The sequence below is a fragment of the Takifugu rubripes genome, chromosome 4 (genome assembly GCF_901000725.2).
Source record: "Takifugu rubripes chromosome 4, fTakRub1.2, whole genome shotgun sequence".
NCBI lineage: Eukaryota > Metazoa > Chordata > Actinopteri > Tetraodontiformes > Tetraodontidae > Takifugu > Takifugu rubripes.
The window spans coordinates 2,181,992-2,209,934 of record NC_042288.1 but is presented as its reverse complement, the minus strand read 5'-3'; the positions used below and the strand labels follow the sequence as shown (position 1 = coordinate 2,209,934).

General features: G+C 42.5%; 3 protein-coding genes across 5 annotated transcripts; 2 read left to right on the top strand and 1 right to left on the bottom strand.

The window, feature by feature from the left end:
• Window positions 1–83: 83 nt before the first annotated feature.
• On the top strand, window positions 84–3,896 carry LOC101073586 (protein FAM98A). The gene is made up of 8 exons (XM_003963612.3): window positions 84–239; window positions 1,015–1,163; window positions 1,310–1,444; window positions 1,698–1,879; window positions 1,982–2,062; window positions 2,136–2,252; window positions 2,563–2,730; window positions 2,888–3,896. The coding sequence occupies exons 1-8, from the start codon at window positions 202–204 to the stop codon at window positions 3,455–3,457; spliced, it is 1,440 nt and encodes a 479-aa protein (XP_003963661.2). The 5' UTR covers window positions 84–201; the 3' UTR covers window positions 3,458–3,896.
• An 18-nt stretch (window positions 3,897–3,914) lies between these two features.
• Window positions 3,915–21,871, bottom strand: LOC115249574 (vacuolar protein sorting-associated protein 8 homolog). Of its 3 annotated transcripts, none has more exons than XM_029835280.1 (46): window positions 21,759–21,871; window positions 20,732–20,800; window positions 20,432–20,562; window positions 20,026–20,122; window positions 19,585–19,617; window positions 19,247–19,301; window positions 16,709–16,714; window positions 16,257–16,381; window positions 15,561–15,647; window positions 15,407–15,474; window positions 15,024–15,177; window positions 14,879–14,938; window positions 14,369–14,476; window positions 14,167–14,247; window positions 13,598–13,768; window positions 12,972–13,046; window positions 12,823–12,858; window positions 12,632–12,722; window positions 12,433–12,479; window positions 12,257–12,346; window positions 12,088–12,134; window positions 11,716–11,938; window positions 11,555–11,644; window positions 10,978–11,029; window positions 10,856–10,898; window positions 10,515–10,587; window positions 10,189–10,308; window positions 9,823–9,894; window positions 9,399–9,518; window positions 8,887–8,943; window positions 8,703–8,785; window positions 8,525–8,609; window positions 8,272–8,370; window positions 7,817–7,906; window positions 7,658–7,704; window positions 7,432–7,576; window positions 7,233–7,322; window positions 6,921–7,067; window positions 6,768–6,849; window positions 6,461–6,543; window positions 6,106–6,186; window positions 5,372–5,547; window positions 5,093–5,255; window positions 4,940–4,993; window positions 4,613–4,693; window positions 3,915–4,415 (listed from the first exon to the last, which is right to left on the bottom strand). In XM_029835280.1, exons 1-46 carry the CDS (start codon window positions 21,828–21,830, stop codon window positions 4,296–4,298), a joined length of 4,179 nt encoding a protein of 1,392 aa, XP_029691140.1. In that variant the 5' UTR covers window positions 21,831–21,871; the 3' UTR covers window positions 3,915–4,295. The 3 variants fall into 3 exon arrangements, with proteins under 3 accessions (XP_029691140.1, XP_029691142.1, XP_029691141.1); XM_029835282.1 differs by having other exon boundaries at window positions 13,667–13,768; XM_029835281.1 differs by lacking the exon at window positions 16,709–16,714.
• A 1,495-nt stretch (window positions 21,872–23,366) lies between these two features.
• On the top strand, window positions 23,367–27,893 carry LOC101079202 (zinc finger protein ZIC 5-like). The gene is made up of 2 exons (XM_011602841.2): window positions 23,367–24,302; window positions 25,525–27,893. The coding sequence occupies exons 1-2, from the start codon at window positions 23,780–23,782 to the stop codon at window positions 26,154–26,156; spliced, it is 1,155 nt and encodes a 384-aa protein (XP_011601143.1). The 5' UTR covers window positions 23,367–23,779; the 3' UTR covers window positions 26,157–27,893.
• Window positions 27,894–27,943: the final 50 nt, after the last annotated feature.

The window sequence follows — 27,943 nt, the reverse complement described above, 5'->3', positions numbered from 1 at the left end:
AATAACCAGTATTTACCGTGACGCTCGCCTGCAGTGACCGGCGTTACCGCCAGGTGGCGATGAATGACCTGTTATCTACTTATTCAACCGCCTGTTGTTCCAAAGAAGCAGTGGAAGTTCAACGTGTATCAGCTCAGCTGGCTGATGTGAAAATCTCATTTCCAAATCTGTTATCTAAGAGCACAACCATTTCTGATTGGGATGGACAATGAAATTCTCGTCTCGCTTGAGGATTTAGGGTAAGTCAGAAGCCCACATATGTTGCTGTAGGAATATAAGAGAGGAAGGATGATTAGCCGTACCGGCGTTTACCAAATTTAGCCAACGCAGTAGCATATTTAGCAGGTCAGCTCAGTGTCTGCAGTTACTAAATATGTAACTGTAACATTTCTAGGATGGTGATTCTTTTAATACATCTGCGACATGTTGTTTAACACTGTCCTGCGTGTGTCAGCATCGACTCAGTCTCTTTTTTTAATCCAAACGCTTGACTGACCATACAATACTGGTTGTCACTCAATGAAATAAGTGCAGAATATGTCACACTAGGAATAAAAATATGTGTAATAGCAACATTCCTCTGCATACTTGGCGTTAAAGCGAGAGTTTGGAAGAACTGGTTTCCATAAAGTGGGCCGAAGAACATGATTTCACCCATAAGTTGTCGCGTTCAAGTAGCTACACCCCTCTAAATATTAGGGCATTATAGACCAAATCAAACCATTCACACAGATTATATAGATTTAAACCTTTCAGACAGTTTCCACATGATTTGAAGTCATGGGCCATGAAGTCAGTACAGATGATTGTAGTAGAGTGTCATATTCCCCAGTATTACCAGTAATCTATTGAATTCTCCTGACCAGTGCTGCATTGTTTGTGTTCATAAAGTTTGGGTGAATCACCCACCCAAATACAGGTTTAAGTAGTTTAATGCAAAATGCACAAACGTCAGTTGTTGCGACTGCTGCTCTTCATGGTTGTTTAAGGTGATTGGGATGTCTGTTACTATAGGTACCAAGGCCCCCTTTTAGAGGATGGTGCTCTGGAGTGTGCCGCCATGGGAGGCGCAGCTTCTCCGGAGTACACCAAGCTCTGCGCCTGGATTGTCTCGGAGCTCAAGTTGTACTGCAAGCTGGAGGAGAATGTTCATGCCACAAACAGTAAGACACAGAAATGGCAGCAGCAAAGAAAATACCCCAGAGAGCCAAACTGCTCTTAGAGTTCCTTAGATTACCATAGCTGTGCGTAATATTGAGCATATGGTGGGTGTGTAGGCTCATGTTTGGTGTGCTTGCGTCCATCGCAGGTCCGAGCGAGGCAGAGAGCTTCCAGCTGGAGATGAGCGGTCTGCTGTCAGAGCTTGCCTGTCCGTACCCTGTCCTCGTCACTGGAGACATCACCCAAAGGTTCCTCAACAAGGACGACTGTCTGCTGCTCCTCAGTAGGACATCATTCACCAGACATTTACTGAGTCATAATTGAAGTGGCAGTTTCATTTGGAACCAAAGTGTTGCCTTGTGAAACTTCAGTACTGTTGTATGAAAATATTTAATCCCAGACATGTTCCAAGTATTATTTTAAAACTGTCAAATGGCTGAAATTTCTAATCAGATAATCACCAGGTAGCTGTGGATTTACCACTATTCCATTCCCATTCTGGAATCCTGCGTGATCCAATGTTGTTTTAATTTCAGCTTTTCTGGTGTCGGAGTTGGAAGCGTCGAGGATGATCTTGGTTAATAAACCCCAGAAGAAAGCGCAGGAGTCGGGCAGCGCCGTGTTCCAGGAGCTGAAGGCCGTGTGCCTGGTGCTGGGCATGTCCAAGCCTCCAGCCAACATCACCATGTTCCAGTTCTTCAGCGGCATTGAGAAGAAGGTCAGCTGCTCGCATCGAATTCATCATGAGTTGTCAGAGATCGAGCTGGTGAATGGCTTTGCAGAATTCTTCTATGAATTTTTAACTTTTTTTTTTTTTTAGTTAAAGGAGGTTTTGAGCAGAGTCCCATCCAGTCATATTGGAGATCCTTTGATGAAGAAGCCCCTTGGACCAGTACACTTGGTAATTTCACAGAAACAGTCTAGAGATGAGGTAGAAGTGAACAAAACTTGACTGCCCGTATCCTGTTTTGCAGGAGAAAATCGAAGCTATAAATCAAGCACTGATTAATGATTATGATGTGAGAAGGAAAATGTTGCTGAAGCGTCTCGATGTGACGGTTCAGTCTTTTGGCTGGTCTGACAGAGCGAAGGTACCTCTTTTGCTTTATTATAATCTTATTTCTCTTCTCTTACACTCATCCTCTCAGAGATCTTCGTCTCATCATGAAACTGCTGCAGCTTTTCAGCAGGCAACCAGGAATTGAATCTGAATTCAGGCTGAATAGGTACAACGTGCAGATTAAAGCAACTTTAGGAAGGTGGAAAGACGGAATTATCTAAGTGCATCTCTGCTGGAGCTGATTTATGAAGGAACTTCACCTTATGATCCAAGGTCACCAGAGGACCTAACGGAATATTTGCAGGTTGACTGAATTTGTCCCCTTTTCACCTTTTCTCCAGACACGCACCGAGCAGCTGGCTAAAGTTTACCAGCCGCTGCGTTCTGTGCTCGTCAGCAGAAGCAGAATCTCGGTCGCTCACCTTCTGGCTGCTCGGCAAGACTTCTCCAAGATCCTCCGAACAAGCAGTGGCAAGATCAGGGAGAAGACTGCCTGTGCTATTAATAAGGTTGGTGAGGACTCTTCATCCCAGTTTCAGTGGAGACCAGGGAGCCGTGTAGTAGCAGCATCTTCAGCCGTGATCTTCTCAGATTCTTCTCATGCAAACTAAACTGGGAAGCTTTAGAATCTCTGGTGACCGTTGTCTGAATCTGCTGCTCTCGTAGGTTCTGATGGGCCGCGTGCCCGACAGAGGAGGGCGTCCCTGCGAGATCGAGCCTCCGCCTCCAGAGATGCCTTCCTGGCAGAAACGTCAGGATGCTCCCCATGGGGGAGGGCACTACGGAGGGCAATATGGCGGAACTGGGCACGGGGGTGGGAGAGGGGGCTACGAGCAGCACTACCAAGGTGGCCGAGGGGGATACGAGAGAGGAGGTGGAGGGCAAGGAGACAGGGGAAGCAGAGGCGGAGGAGCAAGAGGGGGCTACCATCAGGGTGGAGGAAGAGGAAGCCATGGAGGAGGAAACAACCAGGGCAACTTTCAGGACCCTGGGTACTATGGAGGCGGTGGTCACCATGACAACTATCACCAGGATGGAAGCTGGCATCACGAGAGGGGCGGGGGTCGAGGATCTCGGGGAGGGAGGGGACGCGGTCGTGGAGGAGGAGGTGGCGGCTGGGGAGGAAGAGGGGGGCAGAATTTAAACCAAGGCGGACAGTTTGAACAGTTCTTCCAATATGGTGGGCAGCAGTACAGCCAGGCTGGCTTCACTCAGCCCAGATATTACACAAGCTAACGAGACCCAGATCTTCAGTTCAAAGGCCTTCAAGCTGTCGGCTTCTCCCCGCGACAGGTTCAGATGTTACTGCTCCACGCAGCACCGGTGTGATCCTCGGCTAGAATTAGTGTTTTCACCCTAATAAAGCCTTATATTGGACTTTAATTTCCAAAGTTCTAAATGTTAGCAACACCGTGTCCATCATTAGAATGGTGCACGCCATTGTTATTGTTTTACTGTATTGATTTATTTTATTGAATTTGACTTGAAAACATAATTATTATTTTTTTTTCGAGTGTTTTACTTTAGCGAGTTTGAGTGGAAACTTCTTTATTAACTTAAAAGGGGGGAAAGATCCGCCTGAAACTGTCCAGGGGAGATCGTGTGCATACAAATATGAATGCTGGTAATGTTTGTTTGCATGGACGTGTGAGTGAGCAATAAAATGCGAAATGAATGAGTTTTCTTCATTTCATTATCGGACAGTTGCGTGAACATATAAGTCGTATAACGTAATGAAACGTTCATAGATGGGATGGAATCAAAATAATGTGAGTCTGGCCCCAGAATACAACAAAATCCTCACAGTTTCAGTACGTAGATGCAACTATTTCACATTATTTAGTCTTAGTTTAAAAGTTAAAATGCCAGAGTTTAGAGTTTTTGTCTGCTTCTATTTGTATGTTTTGTTTATTCAATGCAGCGTTTCCTCCTTATCGTGGCTGAGGAGCCATTTGTAAAGCTAAAAAACACAGTAGCAGCAAAATAATGTTATCTCACATGACTTGACTGTTTCAAACAGGCATCTTAATTTTCCCCTTTGAGGGAATCTTCAGGAAGCGGAATGTTCATGGTTCTACTCCTCGAACAGAGGCGGGGGGGCCAGTTTCAGCTGGAAGTGATCTGTCCCCGTCTGGCTGCCGATCAGAAGGCCCGTCTTCTCGTTACTGTGTGAAAGTTCGGACAGGATGGACAGCTGCCAGGAAGAAACAAGCATTACAGCAAATACGCCAGCATGTCCAACGCAATTTAGCTCAGTAAATAAATCAAATCAGTAAATAAAACCCCATCAGAGTTGGAATAGAAGTGAATGAAACAACTCCATTTAGGTGGTAGTTTCTTGCATTTCTATATGTAGCTGATGTAAAAGACATTTCTGTCTGTGTCCGTTACCCTGGACGGTCCTCTGTAAAGGCAGCGTAGCTGATCCCAGGACTGTTCTTGCTGATGGTCTAAGGTGACTTCGACAAACCCCTGGAGAGGAGGAACCAGCAGACACGGGGTCAAAGGTTAAAATTCACTGCTTTGAGGTTGCTGCACACATTCACACACAATCGTCACAGGAAAGCCAATTAACCCAGAGACAAGAAACAAATAAGGCAGATGGAACCAACACGGCCACAATAATAAAGGCAGCACATCAGATAATATCAAAGTTAGATATTACTGATCAACCGATCCGATCCGGATCAATTTGAGGGAGGTTAGATGGAGTCTCACCTTCTTCCCGTCAGCTTCTGTTGCCCCATCGTGTTGTAATGATGTAACGCAGGTCTGGTAACAAGGCAGGGCAAAACACAACTGAATAAACATCAGAACAAACTACATGTTGCCCTGAGTGTGTGGAATTGCGTCTCCATTTAAGGAACAAACCTGTGCCAGGGACAAGCTGCGGCCTCTCGAATCAGCCGACGCCGCTCGGCCTCCTTTGCTGGAGGAACATTTGTAGCAGCTCCATTGCTGCTGAACATCTGACGTAAAACCCCAGCCAGAGTCCTTCTGCTGCAGACACTGGAGGTGGTACAGATGCCCACAGCTGCCGCGACAACAAAAAGAAAAGAATTTCCTACCGAGCTGTCCGTCAGGGGCCGTCTTTTTTTAACGCTCTAACTTGATTTGGGGTGGAAAGCTTGAGCAGATGACGTCCGTTACCTGAAGACGATGATCTCGTCTGCTGCTGCTGCATCCTGCCTCCTCTTGTACTGCTGCAGGCAGATGTTGCAGCAGTCCTGTCGTGGGTGGATCCCCCTAGTGACCGCTGCGCGCAAGTGCGCCAGGGACCAGTGGAGGTCATGGTTCAACAAACTGGTGGTTGTTTCAAGTAACGTCTGCAACACAAGTTGTGCAGGGTGCCCAGAAGGCAGGCTTGGGTTAAAAAAGTCAAAATGGACTTTGTTTAAAGTCAGCAATGTGAGTATAACTTAAATATGAGTATCTGAGGGAAGGTGATGGGAAACGGGAGGATGATGGCTAAGCTGTCATCCATGCTGAACAACACGTCCCACCCCCTACAGGATACCCTGACAGTACTATGTACAGGTATACAGGGGCTGAGTATCCATTTATCTGGATTACTGTAAATATACATCCTCTTTGTATATTCTAAATTCTATTCTATTCTATTTTATTTTTATCTTAATTGTCTCTGCGTGCTCTTGCTGTTGTTGTGCTGTAAATTTCCCCGTGTGGGACAATAAAGGACCTGAATCTAAATCTGAAAATTGTAAAATAGTGAAAACAATCAGCAGATCAGTGGTTCTCATTCCAAATTCAATGGACGCGTTTGCATCAGCTCCGCCGTCATTTCAGAATGGAGCTGCACCAAATCCGCATCCGGTGTATTTTAGGGGCAACAGTGGATCATAAACCATAATCTGCCACATTACCTGCTCATAGTTGAAAGTGTCGAGCATGCCCAAAATAAGGCTCTGGATTTCTGCCAGCTTTCCTTTCCCGTAGACTGGATCCTGCCCAACATCCCACATCAAAAGTCACAATCTTATTTTATAGTCTTACTACACAGAACAAAGGCTGGATATACGAATAAAAGATGCAAATATTAGAAATAAATATAAGCTGAGAGCTTCTAGTTTGGGGTATTTATTTTGCAGTTACTGGATGGACAGTCAGCCCTTGGTGGATGCATGATTGTGGCTCAAGAAAGAAACTTCACAGTGGAAGACAGACGGAACCCTGAAGAATCACTTCAGAAACATGACAAAAGGCTGCTCAAACACAGACCTGGAGTATCCGCTGGATGATGGCGGGAAGAGAAATGAAGCTGCTCATACGGTTGAGGACCTTCATCGTCAGCTCCTTCAGCACTAAAGCGCAAACACACATCTTGACATCAAATGCACCACCTGCGTGAGCGGCGCCATTATTGGTCGCTAACACTGCAGCTGCAGCACATCTTTACAGAGTGCCATGATCTGGATAACACAATGACTGACCACTGCATGGATATAAACACTTATACACGACCTGTATTTCAGTATATGTATAATGTATATGTTCAAATGTCTGCATGTGTGGGTTGTGTAGTTACCCTCAAATGTGTGTTTACTGTCCCGTCCCTTCACTTGTTTTTGTGCAGCCATCATGGTCTCCAACAGTGGAAACCACAGGACCTGGGAGGAGGACAGAGACTCTAAGACTTATGGACGACATTGTAGGGCCGCTCCTCGTGCTCTCACAGTACCTCTCTTTGCTGCTGGTTAAGGCTCTGAGAGCTCTGGTGACACAAGGAGATGATGTCACTTAGAGAATCCTTGACATTTGTCAGGGTTTCCTCTTCATCATCTCCTGCTCTCTCAGCTGTGACACGACTCAGGTTTTCCTTTAGCGTCTTCAAATAGATTTCAAACAGGACAAAAAAAACATACATGAAGCATCATAACTAACAACCAAGCAGCCGTGGAAGGAAGAAAAAAAGTTCAATGGATTGGTAATAGCTGGAAAAAGAGGATCATATACTAATGTCCATATACTGTAGATCACGTAGCTTCAGTACCTCCAACAGCACAGCAAAAGCTCCTTCGACATCGCCCCTCTTCTCCAAAAGAAAGGCTGTAGCTTTGTTGTGGTGATACTTCTGTGTTATCTACACAGAAACACACACAGACTCATCCCATATTCTAATAATCTCCATAGAGCCCAGCTAGTGATATATACTATTGGACTGATATATATGGCAATAAAACAAACATCACCTGTACTGCCTCTTCTAGTCTATAGTGTTGGGAGGTCTGGAGGAAATTCAAAATGTGTTTGGGGTCAAAACGGCTGAGCAGGTCCAGCTGAAGCTCGTGGAGTTCAGGTTGCAGCAGTAGGACGGGGCCCGAATGTTGGCCGTCCCTGAAACATGAGGGGAAACCGTGAAGAGAGGTCAAAAGGAAAGGTCACAGCGTTCTGATTCAAACCAGACTAAAACCGTACTGTTGCTCCAAGAGACAGCTGAGGAACCTGAAGAGCAGCCGATCATCCTGCAGAGAGAGACGGAGGAAGATTTAAATTCTGTTGCTAATTCAATCACTTTAAAGGCCAGAGCTAATCCGTTAGCACCTGATCACAAAGCAAGATAGTCTCCGACTCTACCTGAAGCTCAGAGATTATTTGCTGGACCTCTTCAGCAAAGTGAAACGTCACTAAATCAGCTGATTTATTGGGGTCAAAGATCACCAGCTCCTGTGGGAATATGTCAGATTATTAGCTGGCACAATTCCAGACATAACTCACAAAGCTAAACTACCATGAAAACCTTAACACTAACAATTATATTATCATCATAAAACCTTTTACAATACATTATCATGTATGTTTTATACCACTGGCATGATTTAAATGTCAACCTATGGCAGTTGTTGACATAAACACTTCTTTGTGTTCTTTATTTATCTTTGTACGGTACATAGATTTTTAGTGCTTCCACGGTCTGGACAGTCACAAATGTTTGGTTTCTTTCTACGTTCATGCTATTATTAGGTTGCTAGAGTCTATTCCATCTGTACATTCAGTTCAAAGACTGAACCAACAGTTATGTATGTACTGACATGCATATGCTGCCGAACTTTATCCATGACTGACTGCTTCTCCTCCGGGCTGTAACCAGGCATGGACAGCAGATTGTGGATGTAGCTGAAGACCTCTCCCTAAAAGACACAAGTTGCTGTTACAAACACCTGAAAAAGTCCCCTATCCCTTCAAACTGACATTTTGGCTAAGGTTTTTTTTTGGGAACCACAGACCAACAATCACAGTGCAGCAAATGTTATTCAGCTCAGGTAAAGGTGGGAAGCGTGTGACCTTTCTGAGGGGGTCTCTCAGGTAACAGTCAATGATCCTGTCGTAGAGATGTTGCTTCTCATAAAGAAATTCACATATCTGGTAGCTGAAGGACAAGACAGTGAGACAAAAAGCACTTTAGCGAGAATGTTTTGAATTTACGGTAAAAAGATGCACACTTCTGCTTCCAGCTACGCACAATTTGGCTTTCTCGGCCAGCATCAGAAGCCTCTCTTCATTAAACTGGACCACGCTCCCAACCTGCAGCAGCTCCAACAGAACCTGCACAGAACCAGTTGTTGTCTTTTTACAACCACAGTGACAATATGACAACCCGCTCCCGTTCTGGATGAGGACCCATTAAGACCAGTGGAGCTGCGAACCTGCTGCCTCTCAGTGTGACGGGAGTCGTCATCTGGGCAGCACAGAAACTCCAGGACCTGGAAAGATTAAACATCATTTATGGGGCATCGACGGCCAAAGAGTGAACTTCAGCTATTATTCCTGTGCTGATGGAAGCTCATTTAATGTAAAGTTACTATTTTAGTTCTCACTATACTAAACATGAGATGAGCAGAATGCTAAGATAAAACTAGAGTCAAATATAAGAAAATGTATAATAAATATATGATAAAATATATAATAAACAACATTTTAATCTTGTCATGATCTTAGAGTCATGGTGAGTTAGAAACATGGGCCCAGAGATGGTTGTGATGGTAACAAATACTAGACAAATAAAACTGAATTGAATTGAACACAACATCATTAACTACTGTTAACTAGCTATGACATTGTTGTTTTAATATTGTAAATGCAGGTAAGCTGACGGTAATTTAATATAAAACAAAAAGCTTAACTACAGAAAGGACAAACGTTACCCTGAAGTTGTTACCTGATCGAAGAGCTTCCTGTTTACGAAAAGTGTGTTGTCTGGTTTGGCCAACTGTCGCGCTAAAAAGGTGAAGAGTCCTCCCACCTGGGACGGAGTAAAGTCTGGGTTGTCCACCATCACCTGAGTTGGCAGAAACACATCTTTAAATATAAACAAACACACAAAGAATAAACCTAGGACAAGAATGGCAATCATTACTTTTTATTACACAAATTAATGAGGCAACAATGTTTCTACCACCTCAGCAATGCAGACAGATTTTTCCCAAAACGGAGGTGTTGAGGGCCTCAACGCTGGGAGGAGTCCCTGAAGAGACGTGGGCTGGAGAGCCACGTCCCTACGGGCGCTCCCGTGTGTGTCTGTGTGTGTTTGACTGACTGAATATTAGAGCTGCCTCTTACAAAGCAAAGCCATGCTCACGTGCCTGCAGTAAGATGTCCACGATCCTCTGCTGGTATTCAAGGGCCTGTTTGTCGTTCTTGAAGTCTTCGAATGTCTAGGAGGAGTTTTTAAGAAAATCCTACATTACAAAAGCTGCTGAAGTCGAAGGAGAAAAGATCTCCACCTTTAAATGCTCCTAAACTTTAAACCAAATCCTTAAAGGCAGCGCAAAGATCGGCCCATTTATTAAACACCCAACGGACTGAATCTATTTTATCCTCCCAAAACTCCACTAAACCAGACGGCGGAGCTCTTCTGTGAAGTGTTTAATGAAATAAACATCAGCAAAAGTGCATTTATTGGTGGGTCGGTGAAGTCAGGTCACAACAATAATAATCATCAATCTCACCATGGCGAGGACGTTGAGGAACTCTCGAGTGTCAAAGTGGAGCAGAGTGCGAATAAACGGGAACACTTCTTCCTCCTCTGAGGAGTCCGCTGAATGGCGACGGATCAAAAATTCAAACACCTGGCCACAAAAAACGTGCACATATTTAGCTTCATATTTACTTTCGTTCAAATCGATGAGCTATAAAACAAGTTATGGCACAAATTTCAGGTCCTCTGACACCTAAATGGTGAACATTGACCAGGTTGTGCAGTTGAAAAGCCAAATGAAGAGGCGGAATTTTAAGAAACATCTCCGTTATTGTCAGTGTAGCTACATCTACATACCTGATGCTTTACCTGGACCACAAGGTCTTCGGGGATGTCTCCTAATGGATATGCCCGTCCTGCCAGACAGCAGCTGTAGAAAAACATTCATGTTGTCTGTATCGATTGCGGCATTAAATATTGAGTTACAAGGACCATTTAAATCACATATCTCAGCTCTCTATTCCACTTAAAAATCATTATTAATTACATATCAATTAATTGAGAACACAATAAAATGTCCCCACACTGTCTGGAAAACCAAATTAACCAAGGACGGAAATTCTGGGGCTGTCCTTTCACCTATTGTGCACGTTTCATATCAGTATGTATCGGACATTGAGGAGTGGCTGTGAACTCACCTGATATACACCAGGAGTTTGTTTCCCATCACCACTTCCACATCTGTCAGAGAAGACAATCATCACACTCTAGTAAGAGCTGGTTGAACTTTTTCTCTGAAATGTTTATGTGACGCAGATACCTGTAAGACTCTTCCCCTCCCTTACTGGTGGGACAATTACTGCAAAGAGTTTCTAAAACAGAAGTATGAGTAAGGTACAGCTGAGGAATATGGTCGACTGTGTTGCTCTTTTTTAATTATTATGATTATTATTATTATTACACATGAATCAGTCCATTTTAAATTACATGATTATAAGAATATTTGTTTTCTTGAGATTTGAACCAGACGAGCTAAAATCAAACATTTCTTCAGAAATAAGTCAGAATCTTGACAACACGCATTCATCCTACTGGTCCTTATTACCCATTTACTGTATGTGTTTGGCCGTTAAAGTGAATTTCATTTGCAATATGTGAATTAAAGACAATTTCATCAGGATTGTTTGAGATTATCTTGAATTTATATCATTCTAGAACTGTATAACTTATTATAGTATACTTGTTTAAATCATCTGTTGGAATTCTGGAGCATTCATGTGGGAAGTGGCCTGATTGTAGCTACAGATTAGCTTCTGCTGATCTGCTGCTGTGAGGATTGTTGCTCTTTATGAGTGTGAAATGAGCAGAGATGCACCACGTGATGGACGAGCGCTCACTTCCATAGGTGTAGTGTAGTCGTTCATGCCACGATTGAAAACGTAGATCACCGCATCGTAGAGTTGGTTCTCCCAACACACCTGAACCACCTTCAAAAACACAAACTTTTAAAGGACAATTGTTCTTTGGGCAGCACTCTTATTTGCTCCTGGATGCGCACCTGCTGTATGTCCAGGCTGGTGATGTCCAGATGGACGATGCATCTCTCCAGGCTCTCCATCATACAGCTGCTTTGGTAATGCATGAGAAGGTCTTTCATGACCGGTGTGGGAAGGTGACCAAGGCGGTCTGCGATAATGTAGGACTCCAGGGATTCCAAGAAGATGCCTTTAGCCACCATGTTCTCCACCAGTTGAGGGTACAGCTGGTTAAACAGCAGGTCACTGCACACGTATGCATATATAGATAATTATACATCCTGTAATATAACTGCACAGTAGCACCAACTCCTTTTAAGATTTGTGAGAGGGAATGTTAGAGATATCAGACAGAAGCTTCCCAACAGTCCTTCTGATGACCACAGTGTACTTACAGCCTCTTCAGCAGCAAACAGTAATCAACCAGGACTGGAACCACTTCCTGTACAAACCAAATGACATATAATGTTATAATAGACAGAGTGAGATAACCCAGAGGGGTGGAAACACTCTGTCCTGAGGGCAGAAACAGTGCTTTATCTCCAGGTTTATGCTCTGGCTTACATGGAAGTGTTGTTCCAGCACTTGGATCTTTCCTTGTTCTGGACACTTCTTTAGGGCAAAGTCTGCAAACTGGAAAATCATCTCTACCATCTGCCCCCCCACCACCAAAAAATAAGATTAGTCACATTTGCAATAAAAATATTCAGTTAAACAAAGTCATTCTTTTCTGTTTCCACCTTGTCAGCAACGACTCCTTTTCTTTTCACCGGGTCTCCAAACAGACCTGCAGTACGGGAAACCTTTGTTATTCAAGGGTGTTTTTTCCACCGTCAACCACATCAGTAACCCTACATTTCATGTGTGGAAGCAGATCATGCGTACTAACGCCTTCATTAACCTGGCAAGAGAAGTGACGGGAACATGCATTACACTCACCGACCACAGCCTTAGCTGTCCCCTCGTGGAACGACCAGGCCAGAGACAGGGCCTCGGGAAAATGTTCCAGCTTCAGCAGACAGTCGATCCGCTGGACAGGGACACATTAGATCAGGACTGACTCTGCTTTATGGGGACTGATTTACACGCGGCTGCGTTTACATATCTAGCCCACACAGCATCAGACATACCTCCCTCCAGGCCCTGAGAGTCATGATGTGAGCAGACTGCAATATTAGAGAATGAAGAAACATTATCACTTGAATGTCGCCCGCATTGGTTACAGTTAAAACTGACCACAAACGGAACAAAAAGGTTTCCGGAATGTGCGTGTCAGTACCTTGGTGCCCAGATATATAATCTGTCCCGCGTAGCTGGAGACCGACTGGTAACAGGCCTTTTCTCCAACGAGAGCCTGAAAAAGACACACGGTACACACACTGTCAACTGAAAGTGCATTATCATCACTTCAGAGATGAAGAGTTAAAGGAGAAAGTCCACAAGTTTTACATGTTGGTAGTGACTGTAAATGAAAAGTATTCACAAGGTTCACAGAGTCACTACAAAAGCCTTCCTGTTTCTGCTTTCTCACAGTTCTGCACAGCGACATGGAATTACTTTCCTAATCATTCTTGCTTCAGCCATATCAGCACTTACAGACTCAATATTCACCCATATTAAAGCCCAAGTTAACCCAAGCCGATATTTCCAGCTTGGGTTTGAATGTTGCAGCGTCATTTGAAAAAGCACCTGGTTTTAGAATGGTTCCTATAAAAATAAAGGAGATTTCTCTTGGATCCTTGCTGCTGGGTCACAAGAAATGTGCAGTTTGGCATGATTTAAGACAAAGATTGCTATGGCATTGATGAAGACATTGGTTGACAAACATTGACCTAAAACCTGAACGTAGCCCCTGAAGCTCTAACTGTGAGGTAGGGCTTCACCACCCATTTGTTATTTCCTCACCAGAGCCTGGGAGACATTCCCTCCAGTGGCCAGCGATTTGAAATGTCTGCTGTTATAAACCAGCTGCACCTGTTCCAAGTCGAGGGTCTCCAAAACCTCCTGACTGGGTCGGTCCACAACCTGCAGTTTTTCATGGCTGTCCACCAAGACCAGCGTGCGGCTGTTGATCCACTGTGGAGGAAGTAAAGAGGAAGATCTTTAGTCACCCTCTACACATGTGACTGATAAAAGGAAGACCTCCAAAGTGGATCCTCAATGGCTCCTTGTGAACCTGATCATATGGGACCTCAATTTAAGTCTACATGATGTAGAAATTATTAGAAATATTCTGGATCTTATGTAAAACTGGGAGACTGACTTGACTGTGTGTTTGTCTATAATGTAATATAGACAGCTGAGGGGCAGTATATGTAAACACAATGTGTGTGTTCACTAGATGGACCAGTATTGGCCACACCATGGCGTCTGCATACATTTGTCCAGAATGTAAAAGAAGGGAATTTATTTAATCGCATGCAGCTAAAACGCAACACACACGCTGATGACTGAAACCCTGCGGCACAACTTACACAGAGGCTGATGATGTCACAGCTGACATGGAGCTGCCTTTGTTTGATTACATGGATGGTGCCCGTTTCCTCCTTTTTTACCTGAAAAGGTAAAGCAGATTAAATAAAGTAGAGGAAAATTCATTTTATAGAGGAAACATAAGTATGCTGAAATGTTTCTTTCTGGATTTGGTCATTCTGAATTCAACACTTGAGCAGGTACCAAGAGGAAGTGAACTGTATCTCCTTTGGAAAAGGCCAGGACGGGGTTCACGGTTCTCTGGACTGGAACAAACTGCCAGGCCAGCTGGGGAACACTGGACGGATCAGACTGATGGAAGAGATTGAACACATTAATGTCACTTCAACTTCACTTTGACTCTATTGTTCCATTCATCAGTTGCCAGTTTTAAACATCAGTGACGTGTCTCAACAGTTTGTATTTAACATTTTTTTCTCATTATCTCTTCTTTCTATCACTATTTTGCTTTTGAAACTAGATTCAAAGGTATTTCTTAAGTAAGAAAAATTAAGAACTTTAGTAAGATTTGCTCTGTTGGAGCCTGGAACATCCATTTTAAGCACAACTCTCATTGATGAAGCCTCTATTAGGCTGTCTCCTGGTGTTTTGGGTTTTTTAGAAACCCCAAAATGATTACAGAGCATGCCGGTTCATACAATATTGGCAAGGTAGGAGTGATGCAGATGTAATGAGATACAGATATATACATACTTTACTGTAGGGGAACGTTATCCAGACTTTAAGTGAGGGCTTCAGGCCAATAACCAGAATCTGGTGAAAGAAAACATTGTAAAAATGAGGAGGGAAATATGGTGTATGTCTCGTGGCTGGAAGGCTGTGCTGTTGTCTGAGAGACCTTAGTGAGAGAGGCCATGGCCAGGAGAGAATAGTGGGTGATGGGGTGATCTCTGGCCTCTGGAGGAGCATGCAGGGGTTCAACAGAGCACACCTCCCCTTTGGAACCGCTGAAGAGACATCGAGAGTCACAGGAGCGCATCCCCATCACTCTCCTGGAAACAGAGACCACCGAATCACTCACCACAGTCGCATATCAAGTCTGAAGTCCACATGAGGTTAATCTCACAATCTCAGAGAATTGAGATGATTCACTGGTGCTGCAGTATGACTAACTCACAAATCAACTTTTATTAAAAAAAAAGATATTTAATAAGGATTAATAAAGGCTCCTGTTAACAGTGAGGGGCTTTAGGATCGTATAAATTGGCTTCACATGTTTACCTGAACGCCAGCTCAAACACGGATCCTCCACTGTCATTGCAAACTGCAAGAGTTGGATCGTCTGTAAACTACACACACACACACACACACACACTAAAATAATAAAGATGTCCATACATTTCACACATTTTGCAGAGTGCAGTTTTGTTTATACCTTCACGTGAAGTATAGCCGTCCCTGGGGGGTGTGCATCAGTAATAGTTCTCAGGAGTTTTCCATTGGCGAGATCCCACATTGTAATCTAATCGAAACAAAGATTATTTTTGTATTGAATAATCACAATCAGATTTGTATGGTACGCAAATGGTTGCTAAAGACTGTAATTGCATTTGCTAATCCACAAAACAAGTTGAGAGTTATTTGAGAATTTTTTATCAACCCGTTTCTCCACATATTGTGAAAGTAATATAAGGTTACGTAACGTAGAAGATTGCTTTATCGTAAACATAATGATCAAAGCCAAATCTTCCAAAATTTTGGAAGGACAAAAGTCAAAGTCCCTGCAGAAAAATGAACATCACCAAAATTTAATCAGCTCTTCCTCGGCCCATTACCAACATTTCCTGAGAGTTCATTAAAAAGCCTTTGATACATTTTTCAGTTATTATGCTAACAGTGTGTGTGTGTTTGTGTGTGTGCATGCGTGTAGAGAGAGAGAGAGAGAGAAAGAGAGAGAGAATCATAGTAACCTCTGTGGTCACTGGAAATCTAGACTATAATTTAATGCATGACTTTCAAGGTCACCTGACATTCAAATCAACACATTTATTTTAAGCTTCTAAAGTAAATTACGAGCTGTTTGATAATAAAACCTGAATTAAGAGGCGGACAGACAAATGGACTCGTATACCTGTCCCTTGGCAAACCCACAGAGCAGACGTGAGCAGTCATGGTTGATGCTGAGGGCAGATACAGCTCCGTAATCTGCCCCGGTTGCTTTGTTCCCCAGGCAGAGGCGCAGAGCCTGGTTGGTATCTGGAAAGAAAGATGACATGTTTGCATTTAACTACCAAACTTCCTGGGAGTTTTGAGGAGAGTCTACAGTAGATAATGAGATGAAATTAAAACTAGATGGAACTTTTGCAGGGTTTGGTTATGTATAGGTTTTCCCACAGTCTTCAAATAAACCAAACGGTACATCAACACTTAAAAATGACGCAGCGTAAAAGAAAAATAGCAGCTGTCAAGAATCCTCTCAAACCACAATCACGCAAACTGAGCACAAAAAAGGCAGCAAAAAACAAAAGACAATAAATGGTGCTGATAGTGGACGAGCAACCAGCTGGACAGAGGTTTTCATACCTTTTCCTGCACAGGCATCGTTATGTCAGCGATATGAAGAAACATGGATCAGCAGTAATCAGGCCCATATTTACCACAAAATACAACAGCAGTGTGAAAACATTTATTCTGTATCTGAAAGAGTTTTTCTTTCTTTAAAATCATTTATACTGACGGACACACTTTAAGCGCTCAATACTTTGTTGCTGTGAGGCTCAAAACTGACTTGTTTAAACAAACCAGTAACCATTTCTGGAGAGAATCATGACGGCGACCTGCGGCAATAATCAAACAGAACTTTTTTGCTTCCCTCTGTCAAATCTTTCACATCCATTTAGCCTCTTCTGATGTTCATTAGCTGTGACGCAAGTCCTAAAGTAACAGTAAAGTATGTATGTTACTGTAATGATTTACCTTCACTAGTGTTACCTACAGAAAGGACAGACTAAACCACAACTTTAGCTCTTTTAGATGATGTCATGAACACATTTTCTTGTGTAGTTTTTCTGCTTCTCTCCTCTTCCACTCCCTCTCTCTGTATCCATCTACAGGTATCACTGACTTCATAGCTGTGTGCTGACCTGCTGACCTCTGACCCACTCAGCTATTATATCTATAGCTTGTAATTTATGTATTTGCATGATCTCTGCCTATTTTCTCTTCTGCCTGTCCTCCCCCCTTCTCCTCCCTCTCTGCACACCGCACCATCAGGGTCCCCCTACATGAGCCTGGTCCTGCTCAAGGTTTCTTCCTCTTTGTTCCTTGCCACTGTTGCCTTTTGGGGGTCAGGCCCTGGGATTCTGTAAAGTGCCTTGAGACAATTTTGATAGTAACAGACGCTATTCAATAATAATGATTCACAACAGCATTTTATAGAGTGGAGTTCAATAACTGAGTTTCTGGCATTTAACTGCAATCTCACGTTTCACTGAACGAATCAAATGATTATTTACATTGAAAAACCTCCAAACACAGAGTCCACTGTTGCAATCAGCATGATTCAATCATGCCTTGATGATAAGATGAGGGCGACGCTGATACTGAACAGCCAATAAAGCCCAGAGAACAAGCCTCCATCACTTCCTACACCGTCACACCACTGTCGCTACCTGGTAAGGACACTTCTAAAGCTTTCTACTTTTGTCATTCTCAGTGAATTGACCTTTTAACTTATTTATTCTATATGCAGTTAACGTGGTGAAGTATTAAATCTCTTCTGCTTTTAATTAATTTCCTCTGAGACATTAGTGCACTACACAGGGATGGTGTAAGAAGCCTTGAAGTCGAGTTTATGTTTAATTAAAAGCAATACGTGTAACCCTGTAGTGCTGCTGGAATGCGAGAGATTCTTGTTTTGTTACTTTAGTGTTTAAAAGTTAATTCTGGACAAAAAAAATTACATTCAAACAATACCTTTCTTTTCTTTCACAACTTTAAAATGCAGCTCTATTGATCCTGAATATTAAGATTATAAGGTTGAGAAAAGATCCATAATAGAAGCTTATCTGCATTGTGTGCACTCAGTGAGACTGTAAAAGTTATGGGATGCACTGCACCTCCACAGATTTACAACTTAAATATTTCTTGTCAACATATCAAATCAAACTCCTCTCCTCCCTTCACAGCCTTTGCTCACTACAGCATCACGATGCCTCATCGCCACTGCTTCATCGAGATCGACAACAAGTCCAACTGTTACACTCTTGCCAATCCACGGTGAGACGCTCACATTAATGTCACATCCAAAGTGCTATGTGACACTTGTTATTTCCAAGAGCTACTTTAAACGTCTGGCGTTACTCTGAACGGTGTTTTTATGAACAAATCAATGATTTGTGTGTGTTGTGAAATGTTCAATGCGGCTAATACCTGTGTGTAGGGTATTCGTGGAGAGTGGCCAATGTGAGGACCCCCTGCCACCCATGGTGGGCCCCTGCTCCCCAGCAATCACCATGTTCAACAAGACAACTGGAGCGGCCACTGGCGCCGTTGGCGTCTTCACCTACGACCTTTTCAACGCTGATCTAAATGACTACAACCACGTTATGGCCGTCATGTTTTCTGTGCCATTTGACAGAATGCTCTACTCTAACTGGTTTGCTGTGGGGATCTTTGAGAGGGGGAACAACTGTGACTTCAGTCTTTATAACATGATGTATAATGGTGAAGAAACTACTTTTGTGAGAGCAAAGGCTACTGGTTCCAGCATTTCTTATGAGGGCGATTACGTTATTGTCCGGGCCTCCATGTCAGACTCAGCTGAAGCGATATTGAAGGTGGAGGTCAGTGACACGGGCCTGATTTAACTCAGGAGCAGAAAACAGACCAACTTAATATTGGGAGAAAGGTTACTTTCATGTTTCTCCAGGTTCCTAAACATCCAAAGCTCAAAGATGTCAAATATCCAGTTCAACATCCCTCATGGTGCCGATTGCTGGTTGTCAACAAGAGTGAGAGTCTTGATATAAAACGTGAAATACCACACAACAAATGCGTCGTGCTTGTAAAAACCTTTGAATGTGAGCTGTATTTCACCACTGCAGTATAAAGGGAACTTACCAAAGACCAGAGCCAGACCGTGAGACGTCCCCACAACAATCACACCTGACATTGTCTACACACAGAAGCACACAATTCAGAATTAAAAGGCTCGAGAACATATTGATTAATAGTTAATTATCATACACTTGAATCTAAACATTTTTCTTTCTCTCTTCATTATTTTTCCTGTTAGAGTCTCATTTATTTGCACGAGACTGGGACTTAGCAGCTTTTGAAATGTGGAAATGCTGAAATTCCTTTTGCCATCAAAATCCAGTGTCACATGCTACCTGATATGAACAATTCTGTAGTTGTGATCAAAAAATATCAAAATTAAAGATCTCATTAATACTCACTATAGCAGTTGGGAGTCCGGCATCCACTTTGTCCTTAGGGTAAAAACATTTTATTGATTAGTATGCTGCGACAGTAAAAAACAAAGAAAAATTGTTTCTCCTGTCCTATTCATTTGTCCCATTTTATTTTGGGGAAATAATGTACCACAACAAAGGCTAAATACTTTTTTCAGATTTCAAGTCTGTGTGTGCTCTTGTATTTGCATTCTACTATCTAAGTGAGGACATTTTTCCTGGTCCTCATAACTTCAAAGGACTATTTGAGGGTAAAGAATGGTTTTAAGGTTGAGTTCAGACTTGAGTTTAGGTCAGGGTTATGGATGCTTCTATATGGTTGTAGGGAATGTGTTATGCCTATGAAAGTCCTCACAAAGATAGAATTAAGAGGATGTGTATGCATGTGTGTGTGTGCGCGTGTGTGTGTGTGTGTGTGCATTTTACAGCAGCAGAGATGATCTGTGCAGAGATGCCTTTTAGCAAGCTATGGCGCAGAACAGAGCCATGAAGTGTTGGTTTCATGTCCACTGTTCTCCTCCTCCTTCAACAGCAGCGACATAAAAAAAAAAATGCATGGATTAATGTGTCACAGAATTTTTTTTATTCTTGCACTCAATCATTAGTGGAAAAAACATAGTAATGGTCAACTTGGATGGAATGTGAAAACAATTTAATACCAAATACACAAGAAAAGAAACAGTCAAAAAATAACCTGATTACACAGAATGCTGTAGGATATTAGCTACTGTATGTCGGATTTAGTTTAATCAAACAAATGAAGGCGTCATCTTGAAAGTGACACATTAGCTGGCTAATATATTAGCTGTATGTACTGTGGGTGCGTGTTTACCTTTTGTGGTGTACAGGATCTCCACTGTCCGAACTGGCCAGAGAGGAAGTGTCACAGGAGTGAGCATCCATGTTATCAGTGTTCAGCACACACGTGTCCTCCAGAACAAATGGCTCCTCTTCATCTTCCAGCTGCAGACACACAGAGCAACAAAACAGAACTCACCTTTCGTCATTACAGTATCTACCACTATAAAAACAACCTCCTGTTACTCCTTGTCTTGCTATATAGTATGTTTACATCATTTTGATAAATGTATCTATATATTGTAAACTATACAGCATCGTTGTCTAACTTTACCTCATTAAGAATACTCTCCAGTGTAGGAGGTGTGTCCACTTGGGGAATATCAAACTCTTTATCATCAATCTGTGAATTAATTTGGAGAAACACACACACACACGCACACACACACACACACACACACACACACACACACACACACACACACACAATGAGTAACAATGGTAAACCGGACTGGTGGCAAAGAAATATACATGTACAATCATTTTCAGTTACAAACTGTTTTGGGGATCAGGGGGTTGCCGGAGTCGCTCTATCTTTGGGAACATATTTACTCAAACATTCATGCCTATGGGCACTTTAAAAACTCAGCACATATCTTTGGACTGTGGAAGGAAAGTGGACGACCAAGACAAACCACAGGTAGCTACAAGGAGAAAACTCGAGAAGTCCGACAAACCTAAATAAATTTAATTAAACTGGATTTAACCAAGAATAGTTTTGTTTTGCAGCAACTTTACTATTCACTGCATCAAATCCCATTAACATTAATCCATTATAGTCATCACATGCTTGAACATCTCTTTCATTCTTCAGTAAGACCTCTACTTTTACTGCCTTTTAAACGTATTGCTGGTTTATAATCGTGTTGACGAGAGGAAGTGGCATCTGCCAGTGGCATATTTGTACTTTTGCTTACTGAAAATCGTTAAAACAAGAATAAAATCGTTGTCCGACATTAATTGATGATCAATTTCGGCGACTCTTAAGTCAATTAAAAGGAGCTATAGTAGCAACATCAGGCGATCACGTGATACGGGTTTGCGATTCTTTTAGTCATCCGTGGTGGTCACAGCATCCGGATGCACTAGACGGTTAAACCATTTTACTAATTTAAAAAAACCCAAAACACAACAAAAAAAATAACTGTGTCTTTCCCCCGGACACAAGACAAAATAAAAGATCAGGGTTTCAATTAGCCGCTCATTTGATAACGTTTGATAGATTGTTGACACTCCTGTTGCTGTTCATTTTCGCTCTTTAAAAGGTTAGAAACAGATCAATATGGTCAACAGTCTCTCACCGCGTCCACCTCCATCAAATTAAGCTGCGAGGAGGCAGACAGCAAGCTTCTGGCGTCTGGAGAATCTGACATTTCTGTGTGTTGATATGGACGAAAGCTCGCCCTTTCGCACAGGAAGCACATTACCGACGATTTCCGGTCTATTATTTTCACAATAGTAGTCATGTCCGTCGCTTTGTGAATGTGCTGTGGTAATTAATAAAGTGAAAGTAAAGAGATCCTCAATTAAAGGAGCTATTGTATAGGTTGGATCAGTAGGAGGAGCCTTTTGAAATGTAGGTGAATGTTGCAAATATTACATTACATTGGTACAGAGGTGACAGAGGAAGATACAGTTACATCATCCTACATACATTTAGATCCACTAGATATTTAGTAGGATTCTTCGTGTCTTGATGTAATATGACTGCATAAATTGTATTACATTTGTACAGTATTACAAATAATAATGAAACACTGCAGGAAAAGGAAAAATCACAATGGGGTCATTTGAAGCCTTCAATAGTTTCATGTTATAAAAACAACAGAAAATCTGACAAAAAAAAAGATATAGTTTAGACAAAACTTGGGAGTTGTTCTGGCCAGGATACCTTTAGAGTACTGCCGAGGTACCCTTAAGCAAGAGCCCACGTATGTGTTTTCCTGTACTAGTTTCATAATGAATACTGAAATCTGAATTTTACTAGCAAAGTGAGGATATTTTTGGGATGTATGGACATTTTTGGCTGGTCCTCGTAACAGACGTACCAACGCCGGTGTTTACAAACACCTCCTTGATCGACATTCAAGATGCATGTCTATTAATGAGCAGCAACACACGGCTTCCTAGCCATCATGAGAGGACAGCAATTACAAAATAGCAATTAAATCGTTTAAACATCTGAAAAGTTTCACAGAGGAACAATTCTTTTTTCGCTAAATGGGAAAAACCATTGAGAATTGCTGTCTGCTAGTGAAGACTTTAGACTTAAGATTTGATAGTTGACCAGTTGAATAGGAATGGAATCTTGACCTGTTCTGGAATATTTCCTTTATTTTCTCCTTTATCTATCTATCTATCTATCTATCTATCTATCTATCTATCTATCTATCTATCTATCTATCTATCTATCTATCTATCTATCTATCTCACACACACTGTAGCTTTAAATATGCAATACTGTATACAATAGAATAGGTGCACAAATTATGTAAATTTTTTTTATTTAAAAAAAACTATATATTTTCTCTTTAGACTTACGTGTCTTTGTGCCAGCCATGGATGAAATTTTCGATATCCTTTCCTGGAATAAGTCAGCCAGACGAAGGCAGGCACAAGGCTACAGTGACACGTCTCCTTGCTCAGGAGTCATTAATGCACCCATACATGTTTGCACAACATTAAATACACTTGACATTAAGAACATTATTTTCTAAATGTCTTAAACACACATAGATTGATAGATATTTGTGTAAAAAAAATATATAGCTAGGATGGATTCACTCTGAAACTGGAAATAATGCACAGTTGGGAAAGAGTGAAACCTCAAATGGTAATGACACTCCACATTTTCCAAATCAATGATGTCACTTTAAATACTCATATTAATTCACTAAGCTTAGCCTAATGAGAAGGCTAATTCATTCATACGCCATATTTAACTCGAGATTAAGATTTTCCTTTCCTAGTTTTTATTTAAATTTGAACTGAAATGAATGAAACCAAACGAGTGCAGAGAGGAGCGAGTAAGGAAAGGAGACGAGGAGGCCACTCGACAGTGTTGGGTCGCGGCCCGCTGTATTCCTTCGAGTCTGTTCACCTCCATTCACACAGTAAATAAAAGCATGGAGGCTTTGACTCTCGGGATATAACGCCGTTCAGCGGGGGGTAAAGACACCGCCGCATGCGCTCTCCTTTACACCAAAACACTCGGGAAGGAAGCGAGACGGCGTCTAGCCTTTGCCCACTGTGACTCAACTCATTTTCGGGGGAAAGAGGACTGTTCTCGGAGACAAGAGCGGGGCAGCCCGCCGCGCTTAGCATGAAACGGGCGGCTGTAGTGGCCAGGCACAATGGCCTCGTCTCTCCGCTGGGGAACAACAACTCGGGGGCTTCCAGCATCGTCTCGCCGCCCCAGCAGAAAGCCAGTAGTATCACCGCCGCTGCGGACGGCGGCACCGGCGGGGAGATGGACGGCCTGTTGGATTTCTCCAAAGGCCCCGCCGTCAAAACGGAGCTGGTGTGCAAATGGATAGACCGAACTTCTTCGAGACAGAGGCTCGGGCGGACGGCGACATCCGTCTGCGACCAAACTTTCAGCTCCATGCCCGAGCTGGTGGACCACGTCACCACCGAACATGTCGCGGCGGGTCTCGACACCCTGAGTCACGTCTGCATGTGGGACGAGTGCATGCGCGGCGGGAAGGCGTTTAAAGCCAAATACAAACTCATCAACCACATTCGCGTGCACACCGGGGAGAAGCCGTTTTCGTGTGCGTTTCCCAACTGCGGCAAGATGTTTGCACGCTCCGAAAACCTCAAGATCCACACGCGCACGCACACGGGTAGGGGTGCTCATGTTTATGCGGCCACACACGGCGCCCCGTGATTCAGCCATTATAATCTGTAAATCCGCATCATCCACGGAGACAGCAGGCTCCCTGACGGAGAAGAAAGAGGTTAATAGAGATTGTTCCCAGTCAGATAGGAATCCCCTCCATGTTTATGGAGGCTCGGTTCCCTACCGATGCACATGTGCCCTTCGCTGCCACCTTGTTTCCTTAAGCATTCAATGCTCGGAGCCGCGGCTCTGGAGTCATACAAGGTGACAGGAAGCAACAGAAGCAGCTGGATTGTGAGGAAATAATGCACAGAACTGAGCAGAGAGAAAGTAGCAGGATGAGATCTACAGAACCATAAAAGAAGCAAAGATGCGGCAGATTAATAAGTCAAGTTAAGAGCTTGCCATCATTGAGACAGGTTGTAAAAATGTCTTCAACACTCTTGAGAGAGTTGGGGACTGAGAACTGGTTAAAATACAAATAGAAAAAGAAATCTGTCAATCAAATCTCTTCTGAACTAAAATAATTTTTTATTCTTTTTTAAATCTAATGATGAAGTACCACTCTTGTATTTTCCTGACGAGAACACAGTAGATTAAATGATGGTGGGGTAAAAATGAAGGTTCTTCAAGACATCTATTTAAACTTATAGTTATACTCAAATACTCTTGTTTCAATGTTTTTGTTATTTTTCTCTAAACTAGAAATAGCAACTACCCTTTCCTGCCTATGTACTTAAAAACTACAAAGTTCCAAGAAAGCTTGTAGCAAGACCGATATGAAGTATAGACTGTTTCTCTGTCATCCCACTGATGGACACCCAAACCGATGTCCTGCAGTGGAAATGTGCTCAATCTAACGTGCACATCCACAATAAATGCATGACCGAAGCCGCAGTTTGTGGGGAAAATCTCTATTGGCTCTTGTAGGACAGCAACTGCCTTGAGTTCCTTGTCAAATGAGCAGAATAAGCCATATTCAATGAAGTGGTGCCTTTCTTCTTGTATGTATTCTCATTAATTCTGTGTCAAAGCAACGATCCAATCATACCAACAAGCAAATGTGAAGCGTTGAGGTCGGCAGATACCACACAATGGAGTCTGAAGTGCACAATTTCTGAGCGAATTTCCCAAAACTCTTTAATATTTCCTATAGATAAACGCCACACCTACCTAGGACTCTACAAGTGAATGCTGTAACGGTGAAACTGTTGTCTGTGTTGCAGGTGAGAAGCCATTCCAGTGTGAGTTTTGTGAGCGACGATTTGCCAACAGCAGCGACAGGAAAAAGCATTCGCAGGTTCACACGGCATCCAAACCCTACGACTGCAAGGCCATGGGCTGTACCAAGTCCTACACCCACCCCAGCTCTCTGCGCAAGCACATGAAGGTTCACATCAAATCATCACCTACCTCTGAGCCCCAGGATCCATACGACACCATCCCACATCAACTCCAGCCATCTCATCAGGCCATCATTGAGCCCCTTGACCTTAAAATAAACCACCTCTCACCATCACTTGCCAACAAAAACACTCATTTACCTCTTCTGTCCAAACACTCGTTGGATATTAGCTCAGCCAGCGAAGTAGACCATAAGATGTTGCTGCGAAGTTCGTCCCCAGTGGCGATGCCTCTGGATCTGTCATTATCGGGCCTGAAGAATCGACTGACTCAGAAGCAGCAGAGCGGCCGGAGCTCACGGAGGAGCCAACGTTCAGTAAATCCAGCCTTACCTCAGTTCTCTAACATTAAGGAGTGGTATGTCTGTACCAGGACTACAGCTCCACACTTTCCTCTACTCCATCCCGACCACATCAAGTCAGAACCTAGTGATGACGAGGAGTACGTGACGTAGAAACGAGGGGACGGCAGATATGGTCTTCGTGAGATGTCAGGCGCAGGCTAGAGAGATCAGGCTAGCGGATGCTCTTCAGAATCATAGTTGCTGTAATTTTCCAGAGCCAGCACTTCTATGGTTCATTGAGCCTTCCAAGACAATGCTGTGATCAGGTGGGAGGTTTCGCTCTGTCTGAAGTTGCAAACCGAGTTTGGACGTCACCATCTATGGACCGAAAACAATGGTTTACAAGTCAGGAGAACGGACTAGAGGAATTCAATCATTTTTATAGTTCTAAAACAAAATGTTTGGCATACAGCTGAAAGTTCTTGACTCAGTGTTTGCCATCTAACGTGAACTAATAAAGGGGATATATTTATACCAATGGACCAGGGAATGTTGGTGACTGCCCTAACTGTTGAAGAGCGGAACTTATTGTGACAAGCCTTTTAGAGACAGATTAGAGACCAGTTTGTCAACAAGGTGCAACCTTAAGCAATATCAAGGGCTAAATCTGCATTGCTACAAACTTTAGCATCACCCAGATTTGTAACAAGCACCGACACAGCAGGCACATAGGACAGAGGCGGATTAAAGGTCCAGTGTGCATGATTTGAGAGCTGAACTTCAGTATAATAATGAATGCTAATATCAAACACCTCGGGATGCTTTGCAAACCTTAGACAAGACAAGGAAGTGATGATTGGACTCATATTTATCGGTTAAATACCGTAGCTAAAAACTACATCAAATGTCTAAACTGGGAAATTCTACTTCATTTCAGTAGTTGAATTTCGGCAGCAGTGGTCCCCACCCCCAACACATTCTTTAAGCCCTACGTCGTTTCAGTCTGTCTTTGATTGGTTTTTTAGACCAATCGTTTGAGCTTTCTTTCCCTGCTTTGCATAAAAACAGATTTCTCAGTTTTCCCATTTGATATATAACCTTGAGCATTTTTCCTCCGAGTGGCAATTTTTAGCAGTTCTTTCAAATATCATGTTTTAATGTTGACGTTAGACAACAATCCAGGCTATTTCTAATGTGATGATCCACAGATGTTTAGCTGTTGTCACCAAATCCTACACATTGGACCTTTATAGCTTCAGCATGTTTTGACCTACTTGTTTCTTGAAGAGCAGAAACTGAAATATCGAACGAGAAAAACTCTTAATTTTACAGTAGGAAAGTTAGATGTTGTTCAATGATCCAGTAAGCACTTTGTTTCAAGGAAATTGAGGCCTTTCCTTATACAGCAGTAAATTTTAGGTTGAAATAATCCAAAGTGGAGGTCAACAGTGAAGCTGCACTTTGAAGGCAGTGGGAATGATCTGAAGTCTGCAAAACCTCATCACCTCAATGGACCTGTCAGTGAGGTCATTCTCTGGATTTGTTTACACTCCCGATTTGCAATTTTGTTCAGACCCCGAGGTTACTGAAATGTCTATGTATGCCATACTCATATTACTTTAACATAAAAAAATGTATATTAAAAGAAAACGTTGAGTATTTTTGCTTTGAAACAATGCAGCTATGAAAAAATCTGTGTAAACATTTGTTTCAAATGAATTTGACACAAACAAAAATGCTACGTTTGATTCTTCTTGAAAATGTCTGTTGAAGTGATTGAATCCAATATATACATTCATTATCCATTCACTCATTTTGCTGCATTTGAAACTGATGTAAAATTGAACCTGACTGAATGTTCTTGTTTAAATTATGGAAAGGTAATAAAAACTAAAATCCATTATCATATACTGAAAATAACGTACGTAACCCCCCTACTTTGGGAGATAGGTGGATTG